Below are 25,965 nucleotides of genomic sequence, written 5' to 3'. Positions count from 1 at the left end.
TGCCATGTGTCAGGTCTAAAAACAAGTAAAATGAAATGAATGTCCTGGAGTCTTTCAGAAGATGGTGCGCCGAGGTTTGCAAAGGCATGGTCGCGCATACTCCACAAAGTCGTCAATGAGCACGGGCCACGCACCTGCCAGCACAGGTACGTCTCAATCAGACACACTGAAAAGTTTGACTGGCTCAACTAAAAGCAGAGTTTCATAAATCGTGCATATCATCAGTAAAATACTTTGGGTGTTGCATTTCATAAAAATAAAAAAATGGATATCTATATATATATATATATATATATATATATATATATATAACACAGTTTGTGTGTGTGTGTGTGTGTGTGTGTGTGTGTGTGTATTGTTACCGATAGACTCCTAAACAGAGAGGCTCACGTACTTGATATTTGGCACAGACATGGCCATTGAGCCTGGGAAGAACATGGCCGACCTAAAAAAAAAATTTCATAATATTTTTTTACCATATTTTTACCTCAGTGCATTTCAGCGAGGAATATTATGCACGGAATCTGACCGGTGGCAGAGCAGCGCGCTGATTCGCTCAGAGCGATCACGTGATGTTCCTTGCCGCCATTAACTCAGTTACGCGTTCGCACGTATTTCAGAGCGAAAAGCGATTGCGTTTTTTCACATTTCAGCGAGGAACATTGCCATTCACACCACATAGGTTTTTTTTTCTTTCATCTTTAGATCCATATTTTTTTCAGCGAGGAATATTATGCACGGAATCTGAATCGGTGGCAGAGCAGCGCGCTGATTCGCTCATTCGCGCTCATTGATGACGATCACGTGATGACGTGATCACGAATGATGTTCGTGACGTGATCACGTGATGTTCCTTGCCGCCATAAACTCACAGCAAGTAGCATAGATTTTAGCATGATTAGCATTTAGCATGATTTAGCATAGATAGTAGCATGTTTCACATACATTTTTTTTCAGCGAGGAATATTATACACGGATTCTGACCGGTGGCAGAGCAGCGTGCTGATTCGCTCAGAGCGATCACGTGATGTTCCATCCCCGCCGCCAGTTGGCTTCACTTTTTCACTGAGTATGAGCGTTCTATATATTTTCAATTCAGTGCGCCCGACTCGCTCACGTACCTGATTTGTGGCATAGACATGGCCATTGGGCCTTCACGGTGTAATTTGTGCGAGGGAGGAGGGGGAGGGATTAGCAGCAGAAGCAGAAGCCCCCGTCCTCCGAGCTTCCGAGCGTCAGAGCTTCCGTCCTCCCCTCCCCTTTCCTTCCCCCTCCCCTCCCACGCCCCCTCTCCCCTCCCCTCCCCCCCTCTTCTCCCCACCCCCCCCCGTTCCCCTCCCCTCCCCTTTCCCCCTCCCTTCCCCCGCCCGGCAATGCCGGGTACTTCTGCTAGTATATATATATATATGATATATATATATATTTTTTTTTTTTTTTTTTTTTTTTTTTTAGAAAACTCAATACTAGTACAACCAATAATTATAACAAAGTACAGCAGGTATACCACAATGCACAGTAGATACCAGGTATACCAGAAAGCCAAGAACATGCACTGTTCATGCACAAGGTACTGCAAAAACATACCAGACAATAATTTGGTGTGGCGGGCAAATGTCCACAAAAAAAAAAAACAAGGTCACATGGTTAAGCAGTCATGAAGCAACATTTGCATTATGTGTATAGCATACTAGCAGAAGTACCCGGCATTGCCGGGTGGGGGAGGGGAACGGGGAGGAGGGGAGGAGGGGGGGGGAGGGGAGAAGAGGAGGGGGAGGGGAGAAGAGGAGGGGGAGGAGAGAAGAGGAGGGGGAGGAGAGAAGAGGGGGAGGGGAGGAGAAGGGGGGAGGGGAGGAAAGGGGAGGAAAGGTGGGAGGGGGGAGGGGAGGGGAGAGGAGGGAGGAGGGGGAGGGGCGGGGGGCGGGGGGAGGGGGAGGGGGCGGGGGGGAGGGGCGGGGGAAGGGGGCGGGGGGAGGGGGAGGGGGAGAGGGGGAGGGAAGAAGAGGGGGGGGGGAAGAGAGGGGGGGAAGTACCCGGCAACCCGGCAACCCGGCGTATAAATGTGAGGGAGAAGAGGGGTGAGGGGGAGGGGGAGGGGGGGAGGGGGAGGGGAGGAGGGGGAGGGGGGAGGGGGAGGGGGGAGGGCACGCAAATCGTCGAATCAGCGTGCTGCTCTGCCACCGATTCAGATTCCGTGTATAATATTCCTCGCTGAAAAAAAAAATGGATCTAAAGATGAAAGAAAAAAAAACCTATGTGGTGTGAATGGCAATGTTCCTCGCTGAAATGTGAAAAAAACGCAATCGCGCGGCAAGGAACATCACGTGATCGCTCTGAGCGATCGATTGCAACTCTGCGTCCTGTCGTGGGCGTGGCCAACATGGCCTCATGCTCCCAGGTGATTGGCTAACTCGAGCTCGAGAGAGCCATAATGCACTACGTTATGGCAAAAAATATAGATCTAAAGATGAAAGGGAAAAAAACCTCTGTGGTGTGAATGGCATTGTTCGTCGCTGAAATGTGAAAAAAGGCAATTGCTTTTCGCTCTGAAATACGTGCGAACGCGTAACTGAGTTAATGGCGGCAAGGAACATCACGTGATCGCTCTGAGCGAATCAGCGCGCTGCTCTGCGACCGGTCAGATTCCGTGCATAATATTCCTCGCTGAAATGCGCTGAGGTAAAAATATGGTTTAAAAATATTATGAAATCAATTTTTAGGTCGGCCATTTTCTTACCAGGCTCAATGGCCATGTCTGTGCCAAATATCAAGTACGTGAGCCTCTCCGTTTAGGAGTCTATCGGTAACATTACACACACACACACACACACACACACACACACACACACACACACACACACACACACACACACACACACACACACACACACACACACACACACACACACACACACACACACACACACACACACACACACACACACAGTGTTTTATATATATATATATATATATATATATATATGTCATGTTGATGCAAGGCCAGTCATTGAGATAATCATAATACAGTAGAGTATATATACAATTTGGCATGCATGACTTATATGCATTCCAAAACCTCTGGAGGAGTTGAAATTTATGGTTGTACTTGGGGTGTACCCAGAAAGTTTTTATGCGTTACAAAAAAAACAACTAGAAAGAGCAATCAGATTGCAGACCCTCGCTAGGATGTGTTTTCAGTGGTTAAGGCTTTTGTGTTAAAACAAATATGGCGGTCGAACCACATGACCGATGACATCATCATTTTTTTTCTCCACCAATTTATCCCGAGATAATGCTCAAGAAATTTAATCTTGATCGGCTGAAGTTTTGTACTTGTCAAAATTATCATTAAAAAAAATTACAGGTTGAGTTGCACCTATGGTGAAAATTTGTCAATCGGACCAATGGTTGCAGAGAAAATCATATTTATTCTGTGCGGACAAAGCCTCAAATACAATACCCTCTCCTCAGGCAAGGGTAATAAAGGTTGCAGGGTTTGGGCCGACAAATTCTCGATGTAAATGGGTATCTGGTAGCGCCGCACCCAGTGTTAGAGTATACCGAGACCCAGTGGTTTACAGTATTACGAGCAGGGCCTCAAATAAAATACACGCAATATAAAAAAGTGACTTAAATCCCTCAACTCCCTCTCTTCCCAAACCCCAAGCCCTCACCCTCCCAACCCTAATGTGTAAATCCCTCCTCCCCACCTACAACTCCAACCACCCCCACCTCCCTACCACCAAAGTCCTCACCCCATGCCCAACCTGTCATCTTTGCTCCCCAAAAGTCCTCACCAAAAGTCCTCACCCCATGCCCAACCTGTCATCTTTGCTCCCCTACCAACCCCAACTCTGTCCTCCCCTCCTCACCCACAAAAGCCAACAGTCATCCCCACATCAAAACGGTGGAATATTTAATTAACGCTTTTCTCTCCCCGATCATGCTATAACTGACTTCACAGAAACCAATCACGGGTTTTTATTATTCATCACCAGTTAATTGAGCGGTGTGTAGACAACAGACCGCTGCCTCGATCGCCGAGGCCTACCATCACAAGGACTGATGCCTATCAGCTCAACTTTTCCCCACCCCCCCCCCCTCCCCCACCCCCCACGCCACAAACGCATGCCTTTTTCAGCAGTTGAAACTGTTTGTAAGCTCAATTGAACAGTTGAAATAATATTACCGGAAGAGATCAGCAAACATTTTACAACTAACATGCGATAAGCTCAAGAATCTCTCAACCGAGCCGAATTCCAAAATTTTAACTGTTCAGCTCTATCTACCATCTCTGAATTGAGCTGAGCAGCAGTTCTGAGTACTAGGGGGGGGGGGGGGGGAAATTCTTCATTTGCTAAAAAATATTTTAAAAGTCTCTTGGCGATGTTTCGTATTACCTGTCGTTTTACACTGAAGGGAAGAACTTGTAGGGAAGGTATGGCGATTGCGAATATTACAGCTCAGAAGACGTCTTTACCTTTGCATAGCAGTAAGCACCAATATGTCAGCCATATGATTTTTCAGGTTGCAATTGTGGGTGGAGTTAGGCTAACCGTCCAATCAATGGGTGACTGACAGACAAACGCATAGCGCCTTTTATAGTATAGACTAGCAAAGGTATCCGACCGACATTGCCTGGTAACACGAAGTCGCTTCCTGACAGGAATATGAAGAGAGGAGGGATGGGAGGTGATGTAGGAGATGGAATGGGCAGGCTAGGGGATAAAGAAAATTTGGAAAAGAAAGGAGGTTGGGAAAAGCCATGAAAGGAAGGGAATAGAAGGTGGGGGTTTGTTGAAAAGTTTTGCTATTTTGTGTCTGCAATATATAGGTAATTGTAATTTGCCATGAAGGTCTGTCAGCTGAAGCCATGTTGAATGGGTGTGAAACCAACTTCTAAACCACCATTGTTAAGGAACAAAGAAAAGATTGTGATTCGTCGACACAGAAGTGGTTCTCCAATACAAGTAGAATCTGCCACGTTCACAGTACAAGGAAGGAACTTAAAGCTAACCTTCCTCATCATAGTTCGACATGTCGTCCGCAATCATATTACTGAAATCAAGCAGCAGGTTCCAGGTGTCGCGAGAGATGGCACGCTTGTGATGCTCCTGGAAAAAAAAAGAAAATAATTCCTTTTAATGCCATTTACTGCATACGATCACTGCCAGAGCGACTGTGGAATTGTGTTCTTCAAGGCATGGCTTGCATTTAGCAGCAACGTGCCACGAGCATCAACCACGTTTGATAAAATATCCACTTTCCAAAAGCTGTACAGCACCACCAAAATCAAATCTGTGCCAGCTCGTTTGCCAGATTGCAATCTGAAAGTGGAAGTCAGCGTTCATCCTTCAGAAAATATTAAAATGGAGAAGAGCGACCTGCACTTTAATAATGCTCAGGCCTCAGTTTTGACGTGGGGACAACAGAGCAATGTTTCTGCCAAAACAGTCGCTTGGCTAGGGTTACAATCATGGATGGATGTGTCACCACGCCAACGTAGGATGTGCAACTGAGGCAAGAATTTTAAATTTGAACAAAGTGTTGGTATAGCTCATCTACTTGTTGCAAAGGACACCATGAGATCTTTAAAGTTCACCAACTAATACTAGTAGATGCGCCACCAAATTTAAGGTCCATTCGATGGATGGGCCACCCTTAAACAACGTATCAAATACAAAACACACAATACAATACCACAAATGAACTTGTAAAAAATAAAATATAACGTGCGCATATAATTGGACAAGTCCAACAAATGCTCAATAAAAAAAAAAAAATTTGGATGACAAAATAATTTCATGATCATGTTTAGATGAATCTCACCAATAAGAATTTGTTCCAGAGATCAAGAAATTTAAACCTTCCTGCCAGAACCAGGTTCCAGTACGCAACTGCCATGTCCAGATCTGAAACAACAGCCGGGCGGCAGCAGGTTGGTTACAGTTTTTAAATGCTCGAGCATCTTGATTATTTTACATTTGTGTCCACCACGATTGAAGGAAATCGATTTAACAAACTGCCAAACTCACCCAAACTTTTCTGGCCAGGGTTCTTGGCAAAGTTGAAAGTGAATTGGTAAAAATCCTTAAACTTTATTGCGTCACGTAATTCCTGTTCCAAGCGCGGCAGAATCATCTTTAATTTTTCCACGCTGTCACATCTGCAAGAGGAGTTCACAAAGGGAATAGATTAATGTACAATGTGGAGTTTTACACCACCTCGTTTTTACACCATACTACCATTCAAGGAGCAAAAATAAAATTAACCAATCAAAAGGGAAGCTTGTTAGTTGAACATACAAGTCGCAGGTTTCATCCTTCCGCACTTACCTTCACCAATGAAGGTGGGTGGAGGTTAGTTACGTTTTCACCCCTGTTTGTCTGAGCGTGATATCAAAGTTATGGTGGATTCGGATGAAATTTGGTGGACAAGTTGTATGCGTGACAAGGATGAATCGATTCGATTTTGTTGAAGATCCAAATCCGAATAAAAGAATTTAAATTTTTTTTAAAGCAATTCTTCACCATTGAAAGATGGGGCCAAAAACAATATATAGCATTATATTTCAAGAAGTTGTGGGCAGATGATGACAAAACTTGTTGGACGAGTTGGGTAGGTGACAAGAACAAGCAAATTACATTTTCATGAGTGACAAGGATGAATGGTCCAGATGCAGATCCAGCCTAGCAGCGAAATACAAAACAAATAGTTTAGCCTGGCAGAAGTATGCACTCTACCGAGTGCCGTTCCAGTTTTCAAATATGAACAAGTATTGAATGAAGATTTGAGATCCCACAAAAAGTGTTTTGTAAAACAAACAAATCAAACCGGATTGAAGATGTCCTCATTGCTGAAGTTTTGCCATGGCTACTTCACTCAGTTAGGGTTATTTGATTAATTGAAGCAAAACCATAGCAGCAACTAATGTTATTAACTGCCACCATGCCTTGTGCTGCATATTGTCATGCCAAAGGCCGAGTTTGGTAACCGGCCGAGTCATACCAAAGAGTAATAAATAGCCCCAATTGAGCTGATGGCAACGTTATTAACTGCCATTTGATAGCATATAATTATAAACATCGCAATTCTGTAGAACGGACAAAAAATATATCTAAAAAAATTTAAAAAAAATTAACGCCCAGTTACGAGACTCATAATAATAGTCCAGGAGCCCAGGAGGTTTATTCAAGTGAAAGGCACCGGAATGTTTGACCTCATGGGCTAATGGCGTCATCCACCGACGTCACAAAAATGCATTGCTGCCGGGTCTGACCCGGGGCTTTCCCCCCGGAAATCACTCAATTAGTGACGCCATTACCGAAAAACCTATTTTGCTCAATATCTGGAGAACGATGCATGATAATATCACGAATAAGGTGTCTATACCTATGTTTACATGGTCAATCATTATACTGACACCCACATTATTGCTAGAAAATGTATAGTTTACCGTGTAAATGTTTAGTTCACCCACTCAGTTAGCAACGCCATTGTAGAAAAACCCATTTTCATTAATATCTGATAAACAATGCATTATAATATCACAAATAAGGTGTCTATACCCATGTTTTTATGGTGAAATATTACAATGCCAACTCTAGTGCTTGAAAATGTGGAGTTCACCCTGAAAGTTGCCTACTGGAGTCGTACCATCTCTGTCTTTTATTACAATGTGGCAAATAATGCATTGGTCTCTGTCTCTTTTTGTTATTTACAGATCATGGCAAATAACGCCCCCGTTTGTATAATTTGCAAAGAAAGAGGAGAAAATAAACGTGCCCTGAAGTGTTTCAATTCCAGCAACTGGGAAACAGCCAGAAATTCTGCTAGACGGCGAAAGGCACTTCAAAGTGACAAGTTTTCGAACACCTCGGAAGAGATCAGAACAGCTGAGGGCCCAAAAGGCAAATATTACCACTCAGTTTGCCTCAGTCGATTCTGTGCTGTTAAGAGAGGAGCACCTCCAAGCACAGAACCATCCGAAGCACCTCAGAAGACCACTCATTCAAGTTCCGATCATCCTTCTACCAGCACGAGAGGCGTCCTTGGACAGGAATGTATTTTTTGTGGACAGAAGCGGAGGAGGAAGTTGTAGAAAAATGAACCCCTTAGCCAATGTTTGACCACAGACGGGAGCAACGCAATCCTTCTTGCTGCTAAGAAAAAGTGTGATACTAGGATCATTGGACTAGGGGAAGATCTTATTGCAAAGGAAGCAGCAAAGGATCTTTTGGCAAAAGTATGTTTGTATCGTGGGGAGCAAATTCATTTAGTGCTCGACAAGTACCAGTCACCATCAATCAAAGATACCGAGCCAAACCTGCATCGTTCAACTACTCCTCAATCATTCATCATTACTGGACTTGACCAGGCTCAGCGACAGAGTGGCACAGTTACTCAAAAGTGGATCATTCAAGGAAGAGTTTGCCCGGTTTGTAATGGAGGAACGGAAGAAGCTCCAGTATGGTTCAATTCTTAGAAGAAAAACACTATGTTTCACATGGTGGTGTGTGTGTATGGAGATGAAGAACAACGAGGATGATGTGCTGCAAATAGAGGAGCCGAATCACCTCCAATGTCGACATGAAGAAGCTGACACTCATTGCCTTTCACGCAAACAACATTTCCACTGGTAACATTCTAGTAAGGTCCACTGATACGGACATCTTCATCATTCTGCTTGGGCTTTCTGGAAGGTCGGAAGGGATCAACATCATCATGGACTATGGATCTGGCAACCACCGAAGGTACATTGATGTCACTAAACTAGCTGCCATTCTTGAGAAGAAACAGACTGGTATCACTGAAGCATTAATCGGCCTTCATGCCTTGACTGGGTGTGATTTCACATCGTGTTTCTACAGAAAGGGCAAAGTGAAGCCCTTCCAGCGGATTGAGTCAGATGCAGCTCATGTGATGGCATTACGATCTCTAACAGCTGAGGAGGTAGACGTCAAAGCTGTTACATCCTTTATCTGCATGCTGTATGGCTTCAAAACCTCTGACATTAATGAAGCCAGATACAAGGCATTCATGCGAATGGGTGGTGGTGACGAAAAGGAGCCCCTTTGCCAGAATAAAGAAGATAAACTGTGCCTCTCTTCCCCCGTGTGCCAAGACTCTTGGTAATCATATGAAAAGGGCACACCATGTGGCAAGAATCTGGAAGAGCTGATCAGACAGATCCAACTGGTGGGGCGAGTCCAACAGACTATGGATGGAAGTCGTCCCAAAAGTGCTTTGAACCAGACTGGTATCCAGGAAGTTCAGTTCCAGAGTCCCTCACAGGCCCACATGAGGATGACGGGGATGGCGTGGAAGATAATTCAGTAGATGAGGAAGAGTCAGATAATGCTTGGGGTGAGGGCAGTGATGAGTGATGAAAGTGATAAAGACTTGCAATGCCAAGAGGACGTCAAGTTAATGGCGTCGCTTAATGAGCGGGTGGGCTACACATTTACCTGGAAAACTATACATTTTCTAGCAATAATGCGGGTGTCAGTGTAATGATTGACCATGTAAACATAGGTATAGACACCTTATTCGTGATATCATGCATAGTTCTCCAGATATTGAGCAAAATAGGCTTTTCGGTAATGGCGGCACCAATTGAGTGATTTCGGGGGGGAAAGCCACGGGTCAGACCCGGCAGCAATGCATTTTTGTGATGTCGGTGGATGACCCCATCAGCCCATGAGGTCAAACGTTCTGGCGCTTTTCACTTGAATAAACCTTCTGGGCTCCTGGACTATAATGGTTAGAGCATCCACTCTGAGTCTGGGAGGTTGGTGGTTCGAATCCTGGCCGAGTCATACCAAAGAGTAATAAAGACCCAATTGACCTGATGGTAATCTCGACGTTATAGTTCAGACCTCTGCGGATTTTGGGGGATCTCCCTGGGAGCCTCCTCGATACGAAATTGGAAAAAAAAAATCAAAAAAATCTAAGACCAAGCATTCCTGTGGACCATCAAGTAGAAGGCAGCCATTCCATGTCAAATCATCAAAGAATCTGCCGTCATCTCTCAGATTTTTGTAAAACTTTGGGAACCAATTGGGACCCATGAAAAACGGCAAGAACTCAAATGTTTTTGCTAACAGCCTCTTAATTAGTGAGATACAGACTAACGAACTTTGGACTAATTAGCGCGACGTCGCGAATTCAAATGGCCATATCTCTAAAAGTATAACACCTAGAGAGCTGGTTTTGGTGTCATTTTAAAGGTATTTTCATGCCCTATGAATTTGTCTGGGCAACATTTTCCTACCTCCAACCACAAAAAAGTTATCACAAAATATAAACTTCAATTGTGAATCCCCAAAAAATGTATCCTTCAAATTTCCTCAAATTCATCCCAGAGGTACCTTATGATGTCAAGAAGCTTCCACATAAATTTTGTGATGGGCACTCCAATAGTTTCTGAGATATGAGCAATAATGTACATGTACGTATGGCATATAGGTTCGAAAATCAGCATTTGTAATGTATTATACAATCAATAAGTGAGTTCAAGTACACAGTGTTCACTAACCTGACTTAGGTTCACTAACCAGTGTCACCGATTTTCTTGGTTTTGGATTTCACATATTTATCTGCAGCAAGTCTCTTTTTTGGAATAGGTGATTCTCCAATCAATCCCAAAGACTCATTCAGTGTATTCAGTTCCATTTCAGGAGAATGAAATTCAAACTCCCCTGAACTGCCTGGTATTGGTGATTCACCTCCACCATCATTGTCCTCACTACTGCTAATAGCGCTGCTGGTCACTGGTAATGGTATTTCACTCTGAGTCTCTACCACACCTGGTTGTCTTTTTGCCAGTTTCTTACGACACTGGGTACAGATTTTCTGTGCACTTTGCAGTTTGAGGCTTGGATGAGCGGCTATGGCTTTTTGGCTAACAGCTCTCAAGCCAGACGACTTTGGTTTTTCATGAGCTCCAAAGGGATTGCAGCAGGATTTCTGCTTCAAGATGAACTTTTCCTTGGCAGTCGTCATTTTTCTGCAGCTCCTTCAGAAGTGAACTGCCAATTTCTGTTGGTGGCAGGCCTAAGCATTACACTAAGCCAACTTGGACTTTCCCTGGGGATCTTAGACTGTGAAAGTTGCATCACCTCGAATTACCCACATGGGAAATCCCAGTTGGAATTCCCCAGATGAGAATTCCCCTCAGACCCAGTTGAAAATGAAAGTATATGATACTTCAAAGCAATTGATGGTTGTTCCCTGTGTTCCCTGTCATGGCTAGGTTAGAATGATTGTATAATACATTACAAATGCTGATTTTCGAACCTATATGCCATACGTACATGTACATTATTGCTCATATCTCAGAAACTATTGGAGTGCCCATCACAAAACTTATGTGGAAGCTTCTTGACATCATAAGGTACATCTGGGATGAATTTGAGGAAATTTGAAGGATACATTTTTTTTGGATTCACGATTGAAGTTTATATTTTGTGATAACTTTTTTGTGATTGGAGGTAGGAAAATGTTGCCCAGACAAATTTATAGGGCATGAAAATACCTTTAAAATGACATCAAAACCAGCTCTCTAGGTGTTATACTTTTAGAGATATGGCCATTTGAATTCGCGACATCGTGCTAATTAGTCCAAAGTTCGTTAACCTGTATCTCACTAATTAAGAGGCTGTTAGCAAAAATATTTGAGTTCTAGCTGTTTTTCATGGGTCCCAATTGGTTCCCAAAGTTTTACAAAAATCTGAGAGATGACGCCAGATTCTTTGATGATTTGACATGGAATGACCCAAGGGCTGTATCGGGTTTCAAAGCAATCGGTTGGTAAAAATGAGGAGTAGGGATCTGAAGTTTCAGGGGGTAACCTGATCATGGGGGTAAAATCCCCATGATCTAAAATAAAAAATAAAATAAACAAATGAAAAAAATATCGAAGCCTGAGGGATTGTGCAGACCAGAGTAGAAAGGATGTTTTTGGGTTTCAGAGAGGTTGGTTGGTAAATAAGGGACGAGCAGGGATCCAACGTTTAGGGGTTAACCCCCACCACTGAGCCCCCATGGTCGAAATCGAAGCACGAGGGATTGTGCGGGATATTGTTCTGAAACTTAAACATATGAATACAAGACAATCAGCAAGGTGAAAAGGGAGGAATAGCAAAACGTTAACGGATGGACGGACAGACAGACAGAGAGACAGACAGAGACATCACGACCAATTTTATAAGTTGATCTCTTCGAGAATCGAGATATGACCTAAAAATGGAACGTGACGCTTGTTTATTGCTCAGCATTTAGAGGACAGAGCATGGACAAACAACCACAAGTTGGCAATACGATTGCAGGCTTTGATGGCTCTAATGGCAGCATTGTACACCAAAGTACCATGCAACGGAACTTTTATGATGAACAAATGACAGGCTCGTTATAAACACAGCCAATGACAGTCAAATACAAGCAGACAGACAGAAAAGTCAAATACAAACAAAACTTAGTGTTGATTTGTCCATCGTCTCTAAATGTCTTTAGGATTCATGTGAAAGTTCATCAATATCTCCAACATATGCTCGTCTCATGTGTGACTGATGTACAAGCTCCTGGATGAACCTTTTATCATTAATAAAACGAGCGTTATGCCTAGGTCCCCCGTCGGTGAAGTGATGCGAATTGACAAAGTGGAAGACGCAAGGCGGCCATCTTGGATTTTGACGTGGCGACCCAATTTTCAATAGCGTTCTCCCTTATGCGTAGATACACCCACACACCAGATTAGAAGTTAGTAGTTCGCTTATTTTTCAAGATATTTCGCTCACAAGGTTCAGACATATATATGGTGGCGGCCATCTTGGATTTTGACGTGGCGACCCAATTTTCAATAGCGTTCTTCCTTATGTCTAGACACACCCACACACCAGATTAGAAGTTAGTAGTTCGCTTATTTTTCAAGAGATTACGCTCACAAGGTTCAGGCATACATGGCGTCAGACATACATGGCGGCGGCCATCTTGGATTTTGACGTGGGTTGCACCCACACACCAAATTCGAATGCGGCCCTTCACTTACGCACGCACGCACGCCCCCCCCCCCCCCCCCCGCACGGACAGAGGGGAAAACCATAGTCCCCCTTTCGCTCCGCGGTGCGATGGAGGACAAAAATAATCTGCATACCAATTATGTGGAAACAAAAAAAAAAAAAACCTTGGTTCAATGTACAAACTTTATAAGCTTTGCATAACGTTTAACAAAAAAGGAACATTGCATAATGATACTGTATAAGCTTTAATTACCATCCATTTAGAGTACCTACATAAAGTGTAGCGACATAGGGGGACGAGAAATTTAGGGTCACGTGACTCCAGGTGCCATTTTGTTTCACACGCGATCGCGTATCAATCAACGCCTTACGCAGCTTAAAACGAATTAGCACTGAAAGTTTGGTGATCAAAAAATCTGACAAAATGACGGGATGTTGCGCCTTTGGATGCAGCAATAAATCGGAGATGGGTACAAGATGTATCGGTTCCCTGCAAATCCACAAAGACGGAAAGTATGGGAGAACAAAGTGAGCAGAGTGGGATGGAAACCAACTTCGTCATCGTGTTTGTGCGAGGTAAGCAGTGGTGATATCGGTCCCATGTATTAATATTGGCGTATGTATCGGTTCGCACGAAAAGGGAGGAGCTTAATCGTATGACGCCATGAAAAACGCGATGACGCAGCGTCGCAGAACAAGAGCGGAATCTGCATACAGTTCCAGGGGTGTGTGTGTGTGTGTGTATATGTGTGTGTATGTGTATATGTGTGTGGGTGTATATGTGTACGTGTGTGTATGTGTGCATATATATGTGTGTGTGTGTATATGTGTGTATGTGTATATGTGTGTATTTGTGTGTATTTGTATTATTTAATTATTTACCAAGAAGACTATCTTTTTTTTTTTTCTCTTCATTTTGCTTATAAAACTCAAGACATACTCGATATAATAGTACATTATTTCCAAAAACCCTATTTGTAATCATATTACCCTCAGTCATAAAATGATTTTGCCATGACAATATGTGATCTACCATTGCCTCGACTAAGAATTTTACTTTTCTCGAGCAAACGAACTTGGGGCACCACCTTATGGACCACTTGTTTGTGGCCGAGCACCACCATGGACCCCAATGCTTTGGGGCATGACCCCTTTGTTGGGAGGGGCCAAGGGCCTTGCTCACGGACCACGGTAACGTGGCACCTATGCCCAACAGGTGGACCACAATAGTCGGCCCCTGTTGGCCATAAATAACAAAACGGTCAGACAATTTTCAATTTACAAAACAACTGACAAAAGTTATACATTTTGAACATGCGTAACGGTAAGACGTCCTTACCTCAGAATGTCCAGCCACCAAATTATTATTTGCAAATACTTATTTCAATATTATGAAACCCCCACTAGAACCGTCTTGTTGCTAATGCACTTGTTCCATGATTGAATAATATTTTTTGTCCATGACATGTCATGAAATGACAGAAAATAATCAAGGTTTCATCAACATACTGGTATGACAACAATTAAGTACAAATTAATTTGTCGACAGACATCGAGAATTATTTCCTTTATTTATATTTTTATTCAAATTGCTTTTGTCTTTGTAACTTTTGCAGCCGAGGCTGACTTGCATTACCAATTACAACTAAGTTGAAAACCTGCCAAAAAAAAATGTAAATCTAAGCAGAGTCACTCTTCACTCTGAGTAAAGAGTAAAAAGGCAAAGCAATGATCAAAACAGTTTTCCTCCTAATCTGATGTCTTTTGCTACAGTATTACAGTAATTCATGTGCCATTTATTGAACTTGAAGCCGTTGTTGAGCTTGATGTAGCTCTTCCATATCAGAAGTTCAACTTCAATATTCTCCTGAGCTCGTGATTTGAAGAGGAGTGACAAATGCAGTGATATTTGTTGGTACCATTACCCAGCACCAGAGTGTACATTAAATTTACAAAATGTATCTTCTTTTCTGCAGGTTCACTTTGATGAATCCCAGGGGGTGGGGGGACGACTTTGCCATACAGCCAAGGTTTGGACCATGTAGATATGAGTTCACTGGCGGTGCGGCAAGCGCTCGCACCGCGCGCTGGCGAGTGAAACAAAATGGCGTCAATGCGGAAGTTGTCGCTACTCTCTTTATGTAGGTACTCTACATCCATTTACATATTCAACTCGCCCAGTACCATGTTATTCAACTATTTGCACAAGATGCTCGAAAAATTGCAAAATTTACTCTTTTCTTTGTTTTTAATTACAGGTGTTGAGGGCCATGGAAGAGTGAAACACCAGGGGGTCAAATGAGGAAAGAGGAAGCGGGCAGGTGGGCAAGAATGCATGGATGCATCACAATACGAGAAGAGATGCAGGCAAAAGATGAGGCCTCGGAGGTTGCAGAAAAGCTGAGGTTTAAACGGTGGAGTCCATGTGCTCATCAATTCCTACATGCTGTGTGCTACAGTCATCAATAAATGCTGTTTGAATACGGAAATCGCCAGCGAAGAATGTGAGGGAATCAAAATGGCCATAAAACAAATCAGTGGCGTGAATTCAATTCTCCTGGTCCTGGTTGAGATGATCATAAAATTATTTGATAACTACCTCATTACTTACTGATTTCAAGTTTCCCACACCACTTTGCAATAATAAATAAATAAATAAAAATTACAGGAGTCGTGATTCTTGCTACTCGATTCAGATATCAGAATTACTTGCAAGAAGCCTCATTATTTACTCTTTTTTTTTCCAATATGCAGCACAAGACTGTGGTGGTAGCATCATTGGCTGAGGGCTAGAGTGTGCCACTGATGTAATTGGTTGGGGCAGGAATTTACAATTTGGTCGTGGTGTCGGCAGTAGCTCGCCTACTCTTCGGAGAACACAGTAGGATCTTGAATGTCCACCAACTAATGCAGGCAAACGGGACGACCACTTAGCGTCCATACGAGGGGACGGCACACGTATTAATGAATCGCCCTGCCTGTGATCACACACACACACACATCAATTTGTATTTGGGACAAAATTCAAACCCAGGCTAGACAGCTTAGAGGTGAGTGCGCTATTGGCCTACTTGGCAGCCCCATTATTTACTGATTTATGGGAAATAGAGTTTCTGCTTTGCTTCAGAAATCAAAATAACAGTATCTAATCCTAAAGATATGGTCGTGGCAAAAAGCATAAACCAAAAAAACCCCCCCAAAAAAACCGAAAAAGATAAAATAAAAATAAAATGAAACAAAGACAAACATTAAATTAATGGTTAGGCAGAAGAAAAACACTCAAATTCCACCAATTAATTTTAGAAAATAATGATAAAAATCAACTAAAAGAAGCTGATAGGTACCATGGCTTATGAGTGGATGAGGAATACAGTGCCTTCAGAAAGTATTCACACTGGCTTTTTTCACATTTTGTTTTGTTGCAGTCTGAATTGAAAATAGATTAAATCGAGATTTTTGTCACTGATCTGCACATAATAATACCCCATAATGTTAAAGTGGAATTTTTATTTTTAAATATTTTTACAAATGAATTAAAACTTAAACACAGGTAATATCCACCCTGAGTAAATATTTTGTAGAAGCGCCTTTGGCAGCGATTACAGGTTTGAGTCTTCTTGAAGATGTCTATCAGCTTTGCACATCAGGATTTGGGGAGTTTCTCCCATTCTTCCTTGCAGATTTGCTCAAGCTCTGTCAAGTTGGATGTTGAGCATTGGTGAACAGCAATATTCAAGTCTTTCCACAGATTCTCAATGGGATTAAAGTCTGGGCTTTGGCTGGGCCACTCAAGGACTTTCATGTTCTTGTTCTGAAGGCATTCGAGTGCTTCTTTGGCTGTATGCTTGGGGTTCGAGTGCTTTGGCTGTATCCTGTTGGAACGTAAGTATTTGCTGCAGTATAAGGTCTTTTGCACTTGGAAGCAGGTTCTCCTCAAGGATTTGTCTGTATTTGGCTCATTTCATTTTTTCCCTATATCCTTACAAGTATCCCAGTCCCTACCACTGAAAAGCCTCCCCATAGCATGATGCTGCCACCACCATGCTTCACGGTAAAGATAGTGTTAGATGGGTGATAAGCTGTGCTCAGTTTCCACCAGATGTAGTGCTTTGCATTCAGGCCAAAGAGTTCCATTTACATCTCACCAGGCCACGCAATCTTTGCTCTGCCTTATCATGCCTTTTTGCAAACTCCAGGCATGCTGTCATGTGCCATTTTCTCACGAGTGGCATCCATCTGGCCACTTTCCCATAAAGCCGAGATTTGTGAAGTGCTGCAGAGACTGTTGTCTTTCTGGCAGGTTTTCCCATCTCAGCCAAGAAACTGTTGTTCTTGGTTCACCTCTCTGGCCAAGGTCCTTCTTCTCCGGTTGCTCAGTGTGGTCGGATGGCCAGTTCTAGGAAGAATCTAGGTTGTCCCATATTCTTTCAATTTCACAACGATGGAACTCTGTGCTCTTGGGAACTTTCAACACTCCAGAAATTATTTTATACCCTTCACCAGATCTATGCCTCCTCACAATTCTATCTTCAAGTTCTACAGAGTTTTTTTTTGTTTTTTTTGTATACAAGATCGAGGCTCGTGAAAGGGTTAACATTAATCACACAAAATGTCAAACCGACACATAAAACACAAAAATAAGGGGAGCGGTAGACAAGATGGGGAGAGAGGGGGAAGGACAAAACATTTGAGAGCAGGGACATTGGGAGAAATGTGGGAGGGGGAGGGCTTGGGGGGAGGTGGGAGAGGTATAAAACATATGAACACTGCAAGGACTTCCAGGAAAGAAGTTGGAATTTCAAAAAAGTGCATCTGGGGTGAATTAGCAGGGGTAGAAAAGATCAAGGTTTTGGATGGGGGAAGATAAGAGATGGTGGTGAACAGCTGTTTTAAAGACCTGGAGGGAGGAGTGGGATTGAAGGGAGTGGGGGAGTTTGTTCCAGAGGTGGGAGAAAAGGGGAATGAAAGAGTGAAGGTGAGCAGAGAGCCTAGATTTTGGCAGTTTAACCATAAGACGGTTGCAGGCAGATCTTGTGCGACCTGAAGGAATATTTGGGGGACAGAGCACAGAGAGAGCTGGGGGAGCAAGGCCGGAGAGGAGTCGGTAGAAGACAGAAAGACCACCAACCTGCCTGCGGTGAGTGAGCGAAAGGCCCTCAGTGTTAGCTTCATCGCAGGAGATTCCAATGATTCTGAACGCTTTGGTTTCAACAGCGTGAAGCCGAGCTAGGTGTGAGGCAGGAGCACCGGCCCAGAGGGGGGAACAGTATTCCATTGAGCTGCGGATGAAAGCCTTGTACGTGGTGAGGAGCTCAGGTGTGCCAAGGAAGGACTTCACACGACGGAGGATGCCCAGTCGGCGACTGGCTTTGGAGGCCAGCTTGGAAATGTGGTTTTCCCAAGAAAGATCATGGCAGATAGTGAGACCTAAAAGCTACAGTGCCGGAACCTCTTGGAGAGGATTGTTGAGAAAGTAGATGGGAGGGTTTTCCAGTCAGTCTTTTCGGAGAGACATCGTAAGAGTGTGAGATTTGTCAGGATTGAAAGACATGTTCCACTTGTTTGACCAGTCTGTGATTTTGTCCAGGTCTGCAGAGAGTGAGGAGGCTGCAGACTGCCGATCTGAGGGATGAGGAATGGAGCGGCAGATAGTGGAGTCATTGGCAAAGAGATAGAGAGGATTTTCCAGAGAGTCGGAGAGATCATTGATGAAGACCAGAAATAGCACAGGGCCCAGAACACTACCTTGGGGAACTCCAGCCAGAACAGAAGGGGTGATGAGAGAAATCCATTCAGGGCCACACGTTGCCTACGACAAGAGAGGAAGTCCGCAAGCCATGAGTGGAGATTTCCATGGATACCATAGGAGAGTTTGGTGAGCAGAGCTAGGTGCCAGACCGTATCGAAGGCACGTGATATGTCAAGTGAGACAGCTCTGATTTCCTGTTTGGCATTGAGGACCTCCATCCATTGTTGAGACAGCAGAAGCAACATGTCTAGAGTAGAATGACCTGGTCTGAATCCAAATTGATGATCAGAGATCAAGCCATTGGAGAAGAGGAAGGATTTGATATCCGAAGCAATGATGGATTCCATGACTGCTGATAATTGGAAGCAGGCTGATTGGTCTGTAGTTGCAAGGATCCGTTTTTGCACATTTTTTGTGTAAAGCGGTAATGTTTGCTGATGTTCCTTGGACTTCATGGTGGAGTTTCTCCTCTGCCACGCACTGTCAATTGTGGAACCTTATGTAGAAAGGTGTGTTTTTCTAAATCATGTCCAATCAATTGAATTGGCCACAGGTGGACTCTAATCAAGTTGTTGAGACATCTCAAGGATGATCAAAGCACATTTGATCCACCTAAGCTCAACTTGGATTGTCATAGCAAAGGGGTTGAATACTTATTGACAAGACATTTTTGTTTTGAATTATTAGTTATTTTGTAAAAAAAAAATTAAAATTCCACTTTGACATGAGGCATTATGTGTGGATCTGTGACCAAAAAAAATCTCAACAAAACCCATTTTAAATTCAGGCTGCAAACAAAATATGAAGAAAGTCAAGGGGTGTGAATACTTTCTGAAGGAACTGTGATGATGTGATATGAAAACTAAATCTTGAATGATTTTTGAAATATTGTGTACACATGCAAAGTTACCGAGACTGTTGTCATAGCAACATAATTCAGCCAATCACAGCTGTGATCTAATCAGGTTGAGATAATGCCTTGAGGACGGAACATTTGAGCCAGCCCTCGTGCATACGCGGCCTCAGAATAGAGATTTCCTGCATAGGCGAACATGTGCACCACCTTAGAGTCAAGCTCATTCAGACTAGGGTCAAAATGAGTTGCATTGGCAGGATTTGCTGTGTGATACACACCAATTGGTCTTGGTCCTTTCCTGCACTAGAAAATGGAGTATTTGGGCACAGGGCCAATGAAGACAGAACATAAGCAGCCAACTTTCAAAATCTGATTACTAATAAATTCACACCATATAAAAAAAAAATGCTAGAGTGCGAATATATTTTGGTGGCATAGAAATGATAAAATTTTGCAAATGGTAAAAATGGTATTTTGGTTGGTAAAAAAAAAATGCTAGAGCACAGAGAAGGACCCCAATTCTCTCCATGGAAATGCGCATCACAGAGCAGTTCACATACACCTGGAGTGGTGTGAGGGGATATTACAAATCAATAGCATTAGGAAATTCTGGAGGAATTAACCAGTCTGCAAGAACCTGTCCTTCACTAAATCACAGCAGCTGCTTTATTGGAGCCTGATGTTCAGTGCTGTAATTTGCCGGATCACTAGTTGAGGAAACCAAGCTGTGACGCATTTGAATAATAACAAAGCTACACGACGATCAGCACACAGAGTATTGGACTGTGAAATAGTTGCTGTTCATTCCCAAACTATTACTCAGAAGTTCCAAGGACATCCTTGGCCCGAGGGTACAGAAAACCACTGCCTAGATGTGAGAAGTTGCCCAGTAGTGAACATTCCATGTTCAGAAACCTTAAAAGTTATATGAATGTCTCCTTACAGCAAGGGACATAAGTAGCAATCATGCCCCCGGTTGGCAAGTTTGTCCTTCCTCATTCGTTCGCCTTTTTGATCATCAATGGCCTCTTTTTTTTATCTGCATCTCAATTGCAAGTTATTGCATTACCAAAACATCACTATTCCTGGCTGCATTTTCAAAAGCAATTATTTTCCTGATGAGGGTAGTGTGGGTGCAGTGAGTGGGGGATTGGGGGGCGGGGGTTGGGGTCCCAATTGTGGTGTTTTCAAGTTGCACAGTGATGCAGTAAAACCACAGTGCACTGCAAATGAAAGATACAATGACGACATGAAACTCCTTCGTATTCTGCGTATATAGTGTTGTTACGTTTGTGGGGGGTAGGTAAAAATATCCCACAGGAAAGGTATAATTGTAGCATGGACCATGGACTTGTAGGAGAAATCTCAATGTACTCAAGAAGGAAAACTGCAGTTTAAGATTGTTTATGCGACTTTAAACGAGCGGTGAAGCAGTGACGAGTGTAGGATCAAGACTAATTCTCCGTAGTACGTGATTTCCCCTCTGTAATTTTCCCTTTACGTTTTGCTGACAAGGTCGGCCATGAAAACCTCCTTTAAACAACAACCACCGCCAATAAACGCAAGCAGAGTCGATCGGACTAAGCTCCGCCCAAAGGACCGAATAGGGAAAAGGTCACGCCCTCGGAGTGGTGCGATGGGGAGGTGGAAAAGAGCCTGCAGACCACACCCCTAAAGTTCATGATTGGCCAAGACGAGCACGGAATGAGTTGGAAAGAGCTTCGCCATTGGTCGGTGTGAAGTCATCGAGAAGCTTCCAGGGTGTGCTTGGTTCTTGCTTGGGGAGGAAGGGCACCATATTTTTTGTATTTGGTGTGCCGGTGATTTTGGTGCACTTTTGAAGGAGCGTGGAGCTTTTGTTGTGCCGGCAGCATCTCGACAGAGGCCGGCAACATTTGGGCTCACCAAGGAGCTGGGGTCCACGTTGCACTTGACGGTGGAGGCGAAAGAGGGCCATCTTGACTGCTTGCCTCACGCCTGGGCATTTGACGTGCGGTGCTGGCAGCATTTTGGGGTGCTCCGGTGCGGGAGGCATCGGACAGGACAATCGCAATCACCTTTGCAAAATAACTCTTATGTGGGCCTCAAGCTGGCCTGAAATAGTGCCAAAAAATGAGTTTCGTTCCGAACTCGTGGGACTACGATTTCTATGCATTGTTTTATTGTATACAACATGCCTGACCTTGTGTTAAAAGTTTAATTCTGAAATCCTGCCAGTTTCCGTGAACGACCACGTCAAACTAGGTCATGTAGAGTCAAAAAGGAGGATTTTTAGCTCCGGTGCCGACTTTGCGGCATGGTATCTCGTCAGTACATATAATTCAGCCTAGGAATTTATGCTCGTGTGGAAATGTAACTCATTGATTGGGAATGGTAACTCATTGATTAGGGCTGGTAACGAAGCAGATAGACGATTTCGTAAATGAAAGTCAGGAATGTGCACGAACATGGTAATCTCTTGTCCACCTGGTCACAGCCCCAGGCTGGAGCACCCCCCTATTGTTTGGTAAATGGAACTCGCAGCAGGAGGGGAGCGAGCTGGTGCCAGTAAGGCGACTGAGTAAGCAGCGGAGAAGGGATTACGATTTCAGCGGACAGAGGATTAAATGAAGTGTGCCGATATAAACAGAAGGGACTTTGAGCCAAGAGAGCACTCATCCTCAGAAGCCCTGCCCGACGGAATGAACGCGTACCACGAGTTCGGCGCTGCAGCCGAACAAGAAGGACTATGCGGATAGAGTTAACCTGGTCCATTGAGTTAAACGGTATTATTTGGTAATGGAATGAAGTGAATAACCAGTTAATAAAGTTGTGACCTTTTGTAAAACCTGTTTCCGACCATTGGCGTCTTGAGTCTCACCCACCGCTTCCGCGACAATCTGGAGGCACCGCTGGAATTTCGAGTGGACGTCGCCAAGGTAAGCATGGCGTCCATTATGAAATATGAATTCTGAACATGGTGGAGGAGGTGTGTGTGGGGCTTGCATTCCATAGGTAATCCAAGGAGTGTAAACGTATTTTTGTCACGACCGTCCGAGGTAAAAGTCACGGATGGAACGTTTTAAATGATTCTATTATTCGTGTGCTTGCGAGGATATGTACGGTATACGCTGGGTGTGAAGAGCCTTGCTCTGGTCTGCAGGCAAATCGGCTCATGAAGTGCACCATGAGGCGATTTGTTTGCCGGTTCGGTAAGGTTCGGTAAGGTCCGTACACGTGTACAATCGTGTACACCCGTTTTAAATAAATAAATAAATAATTTTTTTCCTTTTTTTCAGTTTTCCCGCCATGTCTAAAACTCGTTTGATTACAATATAAACTAATGACAGACAACGCCATCTCATGCCGGTCCAGAATTATTGTGAAAGATGGCGATTGGATGAAAATTGCATACCGACACGCCCTCACTGTCCCTCATTGTCCCTCATGTTCATTCCGGCTACCTGTCTCTTGCTCCCGCTCCTTCCCCTCCCTCTAGTTCCCATTGGTGGACGTTTTGCGAGAAGCAAAGCGTTTTGTAGGAAGCTTCCAGGAAGCAAAACCAGTGCTGTTGTGTTTTTTTTTGACGAAATTTGTCAGACAGATAGAATGGGTGACACGGATGAATAAAATAGTTGTTGATTGAACTAGTTGACGGATATATAAATCCCATCCAAAAGTCAAGTGAATCGGATGAAAATTAAGGATGTTTTGAAATTGTTGTTGACTTTTGGCCTATGTTGAATAAAATAGTTGTTGATTGAACTAGTTGATGGATATATAAATCCCATCCAAAAGTCAAGTGAATCGGATGAAAATTAAGGATGTTTTGAAATTGTTGTTGACTTTTGGCCTATGATGAATAAAATAGTTGTTGATTGAACTAGTTGACGGATATATAAATCCCATCCAAAAGTCAAGTGAATCGGATGAAAATTAAGGATGTTTTGAAATTGTTGTTGACTTTTGGCCGATGTTGAATAAAATAGTTGTTGATTGAACTAGTTGACGGATATATAAATCCCATCCAAAAGTCAAGTGAATCGGATGAAAATTAAGGATGTTTTGAAATTGTTGTTGACTTTTGGCCTATGTTGAATAAAATAGTTGTTGATTGAACTAGTTGACGGATATATAAATCCCATCCAAAAGTCAAGTGAATCGGATGAAAATTAAGGATGTTTTGAAATTGTTGTTGACTTTTGGCCTATGTTGAATAAAATAGTTGTTGATTGAACTAGTTGACGGATATATAAATCCCATCCAAAAGTCAAGTGAATCGGATGAAAATTAAGGATGTTTTGAAATTGTTGTTGACTTTTGGCCTATGATGAATAAAATAGTTGTTGATTGAACTAGTTGACGGATATATAAATCCCATCCAAAAGTCAAGTGAATCGGATGAAAATTAAGGATGTTTTGAAATTGTTGTTGACTTTTGGCCTATGTTGAATAAAAAGTGGTAGGTTGAATTAGTTGACGGATATATAAATCCCATTCGAATTGAAAAAAAATTGTGGTAACGTTTCTTTGTAACTTTGTAACTTTGTAAAGTTGTAACTTTGTAAAGTTTCAACAAAAGTTGTTGTAAAGTTGTAAAGTAAAGTTTGCAACATTGAAATAATGTTGTTGTAAAACGTTTCCACAACGTCACTACGACGTTTCACTTTCGTTGTTGCAACGTTTTGCTCCAACGTTTTGGGAACATTCAAATGTTGGGTTTTGCTAACGTTTCCACAACGTCGCTACAACGTTTCACTTTCGTTGTTGCAACGTTTTGCTCCAACGTTTTGGGAACATTCAAATGTTGGGTTTTGCTAACGTTTCCACAACGTCGCTACAACGTTTCACTTTCGTTGTTGCAACGTTTTGCTCCAACGTTTTGGGGACACTCAAATGTTAAGTAAATCGGATAAGAATTCAGGAGTTATTTCATTATTAGCGATTAATGAAGTACTTATTTAATTAATAACATTTCTTATTACATTACAGTAATTACATTACAGTAATTACCTGAGGTAATTACAGTAATTACAGTTCTGGTAATTACAGTAATCATTACAGTAATTGCAGTAATCTTATTACAGTAATTACATTACATTAACTCAGGCACCTTTTGAGTAAGGAAGCTGATATTTGGACATGACACTGACCAAGTGATGTGGCTGTGAAGGAAAATTTTGATTTATTGATTAATCATTTAATAAATTAACTCGTTGATTTATAAATGACTTATTTAATTACAATTCCTCAGAGATACATCTTCGGATGAGATACTTGCAGATTGGTTATGCTATGAGCCAATTGATTAAGGAAAATATTTTGTGATGGCCATATTGGCAATCTCGTGGCCATATTCGTGGCAACTCGGTTAGTGCCACTGCACCTTTAAAATGCATCCCTGCGTTCATTTTTCGATCGATTGAGTTGAAATTTTGAACAATCGGATCTGGACTGTCGTTATTAAAGACTCTAGCACGCACCCGTCCAATCAGGATGGAGCGGTATGGTCCCCGGATTATCACTGCCCGCAGTTTTAATTAGTTTTACTTTTTCTCTTGGTCATATAATTTTGAAGACATGCATGTCATGATATAGGAAATGTTTGTTCTGTTGAACGGAATAAATGTTGTTTATTTGTGTGGGTGTGTATTTTTGTGTATTTTGGATATATTTTCACGACTAATTCCAGTTAACATCCTGCAAAATTTGCTCGTTTTCTGGCCGAGTCGAAATTGCGTTGAGTTCCTATGGCATGCGCCATTAAAAGCGCTGTGTAATGGTTGAGCTCCCTTTATTTCGTTTTGGTCACGCGGATGAGCAGACAAAATGACGAATGCTGCGGCTGGAGCAGTGGAAGCGATTTTTTAATTGTTCAATGATTATTCGATATTGTTATGACTTATTGTCAATAGGTATACTAAGTGGCCATGAGGTAGCCTGTTGCTATGTACAGTTTTATTCTATTGTTGATTATACCACATAGCTGTGGTGATAAAGGAAATGTTCGTTTTAAATAGATGATTATGATAGGACCATGACTATAAAATCATGATGATTATTATGAATGATATCATAGGGTTCAAATGCAGAATGATTGCATGAACTTGGGAAAGAACTTTCAAGCCCTATGGGATAAATTGGGTGTTACAAGCGATGGAGTTTCAAAATTTAGCATGATTGAAGGAATTTTACAGTCTTATTTCAGGAGTTTTACGAAATTTATATTGCCAAGAGATTTTGGGTACTATTAAAAGAAAAATGATGATATTTTTCCCAATGAACTTTAATATCTGCCATCCATTTTGGCCGTCTCACGAATGAAGGATGAGTTGCCTTTAGTGGTTGCAAAGAAAATTTGTGGA

The 25,965-nt window shown here is 42.6% G+C and overlaps 1 protein-coding gene across 6 annotated transcripts in view; it reads right to left on the bottom strand.

Moving 5' to 3' along the window:
• Positions 1-25,965, bottom strand: part of LOC137432458 (DCN1-like protein 1) — a 70,398-nt gene that overhangs the window by 2,510 nt on the left and 41,923 nt on the right. For all 6 annotated transcript variants that reach the window (XM_078783230.1, XM_078783229.1, XM_078783233.1 and 3 more), the window contains exons 4-7: positions 6,033-6,163; positions 5,827-5,909; positions 5,015-5,111; positions 1-134 (exon numbers count right to left, since the gene is read on the bottom strand). The exon at positions 1-134 is cut by the window's left edge and continues 2,510 nt beyond it. In XM_078783230.1, the coding sequence (XP_078639356.1) occupies positions 55-134; positions 5,015-5,111; positions 5,827-5,909; positions 6,033-6,163 (391 nt within the window). In that variant the 3' untranslated portion in view covers positions 1-54. The remainder of the gene's footprint in view (positions 135-5,014; positions 5,112-5,826; positions 5,910-6,032; positions 6,164-25,965) is intronic.

This window comes from Myxine glutinosa, chromosome 8, assembly GCF_964187855.1.
Source record: "Myxine glutinosa chromosome 8, kmMyxGlut1.1, whole genome shotgun sequence".
Lineage (NCBI taxonomy): Eukaryota > Metazoa > Chordata > Myxini > Myxiniformes > Myxinidae > Myxine > Myxine glutinosa.
Note: the sequence above shows the minus strand (reverse complement) of the source record. Positions and strands in the feature narration are given on the sequence as shown.